This window comes from Rutidosis leptorrhynchoides, chromosome 6, assembly GCF_046630445.1.
Source record: "Rutidosis leptorrhynchoides isolate AG116_Rl617_1_P2 chromosome 6, CSIRO_AGI_Rlap_v1, whole genome shotgun sequence".
NCBI classification, from domain to species: Eukaryota; Viridiplantae; Streptophyta; class Magnoliopsida; order Asterales; family Asteraceae; genus Rutidosis; species Rutidosis leptorrhynchoides.
Genome location: NC_092338.1, coordinates 191,265,548 through 191,273,354, shown reverse-complemented (window position 1 = coordinate 191,273,354; position 7,807 = coordinate 191,265,548). Strand labels below are relative to the sequence as shown.

General features: G+C 33.3%; 1 protein-coding gene across 1 annotated transcript; it reads left to right on the top strand.

Annotated features, from left to right (window-relative positions):
• The first annotated feature begins 3,182 nt into the window (after nucleotides 1-3,182).
• On the top strand, nucleotides 3,183-6,939 carry LOC139852571 (coatomer subunit epsilon-1-like). The gene is made up of 7 exons (XM_071841867.1): nucleotides 3,183-3,507; nucleotides 3,600-3,689; nucleotides 4,203-4,354; nucleotides 5,000-5,135; nucleotides 5,223-5,378; nucleotides 5,926-6,005; nucleotides 6,662-6,939. The coding sequence occupies exons 1-7, from the start codon at nucleotides 3,343-3,345 to the stop codon at nucleotides 6,753-6,755; spliced, it is 873 nt and encodes a 290-aa protein (XP_071697968.1). The 5' UTR covers nucleotides 3,183-3,342; the 3' UTR covers nucleotides 6,756-6,939.
• The last annotated feature ends 868 nt before the right edge of the window (nucleotides 6,940-7,807 follow it).

Sequence of the window (7,807 nt, the reverse complement as noted above, 5' to 3'; positions counted from 1 at the left end):
GAAACAATAGGGGTGAAATAAATGGTGGATAACTAAGGGATTTATTGGGTAGAATTAAGTAAGGGCTTGTTCGAATCATAAATGACAATTTAATACACTAGAATACAAACTTAGTTTATAAATCTTTAAAAAATACATAGAACAATTAAGAGTTCTAGTTTGTCTACAAAACTTAAGATTTTACCAAATGATAGAAAGGAATTTGAAACTCAATTATCGTCACTCACTTGGATGATACACTAAGGTGTTAGGAAAGGTTGGATATTATATGAATATGACTATGATACTTTATTTGAGTGCGTGAGGTATGCATTGCATCTAAGAGGGACCGCCTATATTCTTAACCAAATAAGCGTTGGGAGTTGAGCATAGTCCATCCGATCAGAATTACGATAACCTGGTTCCTCTTGACATGCTAATTGAGAAATCGATTAGTAAGGAATCTTGTGTTTACACCAAGGTATATCAATACAAGGAGTGTCTCGCAATCATCCTGAAACTACGTTATTCTATATCAAGGTGAACCACATCTTCTCTGTCCTTAGCGGTTGCATGCTAGTTAGCTTAATTTAGTTTTATTTTGCTTTAATATTTTAAATATAATGATAGAAACAAACCGAACCAACTATAGCCACTGCACAATTTGATATTCCGGATAAAGTGGTGTCTAAAATAAACCGGTTGGACTTGGTTGTTGGATTTTTCGAACAGTCGCCAATTTATTGGGACCGAAAGGATCATGCCTCTCCAAATAAGATGTACCTGGCCACTTGTCTTGTATAATAAATTATGTACAAAACCCTATCTTCATCACTAAGTTATATAAATAAGTAACTGCTCAAGGAACGACTATAGTTCATATTTTCCCTTGCTAACTCATCAAAAAGAAGAATAGATTTAGGCCCATCATATATAGATATAAAATAAACTAGCTCCGTCTTGACAAACCTAACCATCTTTTGAACGATATCCACCACCTGTTAGTCCACCACTACGAGAATCACTTTAGCGTTAGAGTCGCCAGTTTTGATACCGAACCGATACTGTTTTTAGCTCGGATCGGTATTTGGTTCATGAATTTGAGCAATTTTGGTTTTGATACTGTTGGTTTAGTATCCGTATCAATATCATTCCCGCTTTTATTGATTTTCAAAGTTATTGCGGAAATATTACCGTTCGGAGAGGGTAATCGTCGATTGTTTTCATTAAAGAAATATCTAATATGACAAACTTCAAAACATGAGGGGAAAGGACTCTTATATAAGGATGTAAATGGATGTCCGGTCCATCAGATATCTATCCGACCTAATCCATTTAAATGGATATGGACGATCTAAATGGATGATAAGTGAATATAGATATGGATATGGATATGGATATGGATATAGATATGAATATAGATGATGTCAAAAATTAGTGGATCATGTATGGTATGTATGGATGATAATTTATTATACATGGATATATCCATATATCAACCGTAATACACACACACACACACACGCACACACACACACACACACACACACACACACACACACACACACACATATATATATATATATATATATATATATATATATATATATATATATATATATATATATATATATATATATATATATATATATACGTATCTACTTAAATCTATACATATTTACTTAAATATATGTATATATAATTACATATTCATAATAAACTATTGAAATATTATCGAAAATATAGATTGTGAAGATACAACTATGTAATAGTATCAAATTCCTATATCTTACATATATTACATATTTTTGTTAAGAATACTTTGAGGATTTCATTTTCATAATAGGAATATATTTTTTTTGATAAATAAACTTAACAACGGAAGGATATCCGTTAACTCACTTAATCCAACGGATATGGATATATATAGATGAATTATACTTAAATGAATACGTATATGGATATAAATTTTAAAAATTCAATGAATATGAATATAGATACAGCTCACTGTAACAATATTAGAACACTAGGTGTCTGCAGTTCTTTTTGTAGTTGCCCCTCACCGACGCTAGGATCCACCGTCGTTTGACACCGGGCCGACGTTAATCTCGCCATCAGCTGCCAAAGTCATTTAAAAGATGGTAAGTTTAATATTTTTTTTTTCTGTTTTTTTATTGTTTTTTAGATTATTTTTCATAGTAATTCACGTCATATTCAATCTTGAAATAAACATCGACCGATACTCTACTTTAATCAATTTCAAGGTACGTTTTTAACCTTGAGATGTACACTGAAAATGAACACGTACAACTCATGTCATAATAAATCACAACTCACTTGTTGTTTGGCATCTCAATTGTAATTCCTAATGTACTCGATCTGTAAATAATGTAGTCGTTCAACGTGTTTAGAACGAATAGAGTGAGTGTCATAGAGTTTTGATCACCTGTGATCAAATACTCCCGCTGTTACATATCGTTGGACCTGCTTAAAGTTGCTCCAACCGAACCTCGGTTCTATTTTTATATATATATATATATATATATATATATATATATATATATATATGTATGTATGTATGTATGTATGTATGTATGTATGTATGTATATATATATATATATATAATAGAAGGATCAAATGATAATTTTTTTGGATTGAGAACTCTGAGAACCAGGAATTCGAACAAAAAAAAAGACGCGGGCGAACAAAAAATATTTGACGGACGAACAAAAAATTTAAAGGGAGAACAAAAATTTCAGCTGCATGTTCTACAGTTTTGTAGAACATGCTGTTCTACATGCTGTTTTACAAAATTGTGGAACATGCAGCTGAAATTTTTGCTCGAATACCTTTTTTTTGTTCGCCCGCCTCCTTTTTTTTCGCCCGCCCGAATTTTTGTTCGCCCTTCTGAATTTTGTCCCAATTCGAACGCATTTGCGTTCTACAATTTTGTAGAACCAAACAAAAAATGTAGAACATGTGATATAATGCACCTAAATTTTTGCTAGAATACCTTTTTTTTGTTCGCCCGCATGCTTTTTTGTTCGCACACCTGTTTTTTTTTATTCGCCCGCGTATTCTTTTGCTCGACTTTCCTTATTTTTGCTCGCCCGCCACTCTTTTTTTTTTTTTTTTTTTTTTTTTTTCGCTCTAATTGGAGTTCTCACTAAATAATCTCCAAATAATAAATCTTTTTATTTTCAATTGAATTACTCCGTAGTTAACTAAAATGTGTAACCGTATTTCTTGAGCCGATAAACAAACCCTAACATACGTTATTTCTCTTCGATCTATTAATATTTACCAATCACTCATCTCCGATCTCAGATCTCATATCCCAGATCTCCAATCTTCTATTAACAATGACGATGACACCAGATTTGTTATTCAACCTACGAAACAATTTCTACTTGGGTGCATTTCAAGCTGCAATCAACAACAGCGATATTGCAAACCTAACTGAAGACGATTCAATCGAACGAGATTGCCTCGTCTACAAATCTTACATTGCCCTTGGAAGCTATCAGGTTATTCATTTCATTGCTTTGTATCTATACATTTACTCGATTTTGTTTAATTTTATTAATTGATGTTTATTAATTGATTTGATCTTTGATAGCTTGTGATTAATGAAGTTGATTCATCTGCTGCGACGCCTCTTCAAGCCGTGAAATTGCTAGCATCCTATCTTTTGAGTCCTGATAACAAGGTGACTTTTTTTCGACTGATCTCTTTATATGTGTTGATTGATGAATGTCTATTTAGGTGTAAATAAGTTATAGTGTAAAGTGCAATGTCTACCAAGTTGTATACTCTTTCCGTCCCATATTAATAGTCCAGTATTCTATTTTGGGATGTTCGAAATTAATAGTCCACTTCCATAAATAGAAAAGAATAAGAAGCTTAAGTTCTATTATGTCCTTTATGTATGTGCACAAGATTAATGGAGAAAGAAAAGTTACGGGTAAAACTGGAAAGTAAACAGAAAGTACAGTACTTTTATGACATTTCCTTAAACTGTGTGTATTTTTTGTCTGTGGACTATTAATATGGGACTAGAAGCAGGACAAGATGGTTACCATTGAAAATATCAGATGTGTGACTAATGTACATCAGTACACATCAGTACATATATGTTTTATATTGTTATTTTATGCATCATATGAAGTTTGTGCACCATTTATTCAACTCATAGTTATTATGTGGTTTTTGAATATGATAGGAAAGTGCAATTTCTAGTATACGGGAGTGGTTGGATGATGCTGCCATCGGGAACAATCCGATACTAAGGCTTATTGCTGGAACCATATTCATGCATGAGCAAGACTACAATGAGGCACTCAAATACACAAATACCGGAGGGAGTATGGAACTGTTAGTGTTACTTTACCTCTCTACTAATTTTGTTTATATTTTCATGTAATGATATATTTTTACATTCCAACCATATAATGATGTGTTCTATATGTTAATATTATACAATTTTCCTTTTGGGCTGCTAGTTGCAAGAAGCCCCTATAAATGAAAAATTAGCATTCAAATTTTTTATTTATTATTAATTAGCATACACCACTACTGATCACAGTTAAAACATAACTAAGATAATGTCAAAAAAGATTGCAACAGCCCTTCTAGAGAAGTACACCCCATCAATAGAGTGTTCATTGCATGATCTGGTAAGCTCAAACCAGGCACCCACGAATGCTTAGATGTGTTAGGCTCTTAGCCTTATTCCAATTAGGGTGTGCTATAATTATGGGTTCCAGTATCATATATAGCTTTGGGGTCTAATGTAATAGATTCTTGTACGTTTTTTGTGAACGCTATGGGTTCTTGTAAAAGTTTAATGGACAAGAAACACAACTGAAATGCTAGTATTATAAACTGAAACTCTGAAACTCTACACAGGGTTTAATGTGTCTACTAGATGCTGTCAATATCTTCTGCTACTATTTCATGCTAGACAAACTCTCAATAATGATTAAGAATTCTTGTCCTGATGCTTTATGTTCTTCTTAGATATGCGTTGAATGTCCAAATTTTTCTCAAGATGCACAGAGCAGATTATGCTGAGAAGCAATTGAGAGTTATGCAACAGATCGATGAGGACCACACACTGACTCAGCTTGCAACTGCATGGGTTAATTTGGCTGTGGTACATATTTTTCTGTACAGGTCATTTTGTATACTATCATTACCACTTTTTTTTACTCCATGTACTTTTTTTATTTATGTAAAACAGGGTGGTTCAAAGATACAGGAAGCATATCTCATCTTCCAGGACTTCTCTGAGAAGTACCAAATTACTAATTTGATTCTTAATGGGAAGGCTGTATGCTGCATGCACATGGGAAATTTTGATGAAGCTGAATCGTTATTGCTTGAGGCATTAAATAAGGTAAATCTCCAGCTAATTATATATACTACATGTGGTTATTTTAACCATTTTATTCATGAGTGGGTGGATTTACCGATCTAGGTTCTTAGCTGAAAGTCGCCCGAAGACTATTTTGTATACATACAACCTACTGTGTTGTTAAATAGAAGTGTTTGCAGGTCAACACAACCCAACCCCACTCGGTCCATTTTGACCCATACTGAAAGTTACTCGTTCTATGACTTCCATCCCACATCTATTTTGCTTGTTACCCAACCCACCCATCTTGCCCTGCAGTTTGAACTTGCATCTTCACTCAAGGGTATTTTGTTCACTTTTGTCTTTGTCACTTAATCAAAATACTAAATTTTGAATACAGTTTTTTTATATTTTACGGGGCTATATACATTTTATTTTCCTTCAAGATGATAATGAGAACCCTTGTCTTTATCTTATTTGCTTTTCTTGATTCACCCTTGTTTCATACCTATATATAATATATAATGCCTACATCTAATTAGCTTGTACGTTATACTTTCTAAATATATATGTTGATGCACTGATGTAGGATGCAAAAGATCGCGAGACACTGGCTAATCTGGTTGTATGCAGTCTTCATCTTGGCAAATCGGCTTCACGGCTTTTAAGGTATGAAATCACATTACTAGTTGATGGAAATAAACACTCTGATTTGTGATTACAATCCTATTACAAGTCAGTAACTCAGTATTACCAAAGTTTGAGTACAATATCCTTCCTATGTTTCTAAGTCTAGCTATGATTCTAAACTGATGATAAATTTCACATTAATTAATTAAACTAATATTTATCACTAGAATACAATGTTGGTCAACATCTGTTTATTACTCGATAACTCCCCGACTCAACCGACTAATTGTACCAAGGTCCTGACTAACTCGTCTTCGTCTCACAACTTTTCCAACCTTGGTAAAAATACACGCACACGAGCACACACATATGTTTAAATTATTTATTACTAAAAGTCAACGTTGATCAAAGTCTGATTAGTCCACGACTACTCGACTCAACCGACTAATCGTTCCAACATCCCGACCAAGTCGTCTCCGTCTCACGACTTTTCCGACCTTGATAGGGCTTAGGGAAAAGCTTCTCCGTTTACGTTATAATTGTCAACATCTAGCTACTTTACCTATGCTACATTACATCTATAAATGTCGGACAGTAAGTGTTATCTATTCTGCCTGATTAATCACCTTTGGCCACCTGTAAATAGTAACAGGATTAGCATACTGAAGCTGGGTTTATTATGTTTGCTCTTGCAGCCAGTTGAAACTCGCAGATCCCGAACACATGCTACTTAAACGGGGATCAACCGCAGAAGAGAATTTCGACAGGGCACTACAGACTGTTGGTTGAGCAATGCTTGTGATCACTTGTACTTTTTTTTTAATGTTTGTTTGCGTCTTTCTGGGCATGTTTCTATAAACAACATTAAACCCAAGTTTTTCATTATGAGTAATCCATAGAATTTGTGTTGCATTTGGAATTTTGCATTCTTGCTTCCCGATTTTTTGAAGTTTCTTGCCTGACATCATTTAACCACCCTATTATATGAATTGGAGTGATAATTTGGCTATATGTACAAAAGTCATTTATTGAAAAATGATTATATGTAGTTTTGTGCTTATGTTAATTAAACCATGTTTAAACGATTTTAATGTCAACTAACATGGGCTGACCAATATGAAACCAAACAAAATCCCGGAGAAAATTACTATTCGAAGAAACAACTCACAGTCACAAGTACAGCAGTTCTTATTGTTTCATTACGGAGTATTATTTATTATAGTATTATATTTATTATTTATACTATATAATATGAAACTAGTTATTGAACCCTTGGTTCGCGCCGGGGGTTCGATTTTTAATGTATTTTATTGCGTTTAGTAAATTTATTTTGTGGCTAACAATGATGTCGTTGAAGCGCAACTCGAGTCGAACTAAAAGGTATAACCCGTGAGAGATTTAAATGTTATTTTAAATTAACAATATATGTGCATCTCCGCGTTTCGCTATGGAATTGTCGACTTTTAAAAATTTAACGCAAAATCAACGTGTATGAAAAGTACCCCAAATATTTAGCGTTTTTTAAAAAGTGTCCGTTTTGCGTATAGCTAGTGACATTGTGTTCCTAAAATTATTTCGAGTTTAACGATGGTGTCGGAAAAATTTAACTCGTTGCGAGCGAGAAGATATGACCCGTTGAATATTTGGGTGGAGTTTATTTAAGATTTTTTATGAAAATGGTTATTTGACACTTTACCCCCTGTTTGGGGGGTCGATTTGAATTTTTCAAAAAAGTGTGGGGGTCTTTTTTTGTAAAATGAAATTTAGTTAAAATTTTAAAAAAAAAGTGAAAAGTCGAAAATGACCCTGATACTATTTTTTTTTTTTTTTTTTTTTTTTTT

Bases quoted from the DNA above. Each gene is read 5' to 3' on its own strand.
- LOC139852571 (XM_071841867.1), top strand. From the start codon at position 3,343: ATGACGATGACACCAGATTTGTTATTCAACCTACGAAACAATTTCTAC. The intron at 3,508-3,599 runs GTTATTCATTTC...GATCTTTGATAG, and splicing joins TTGCCCTTGGAAGCTATCAG to CTTGTGATTAATGAAGTTGA. The intron at 5,379-5,925 runs GTAAATCTCCAG...GCACTGATGTAG, and splicing joins TGCTTGAGGCATTAAATAAG to GATGCAAAAGATCGCGAGAC.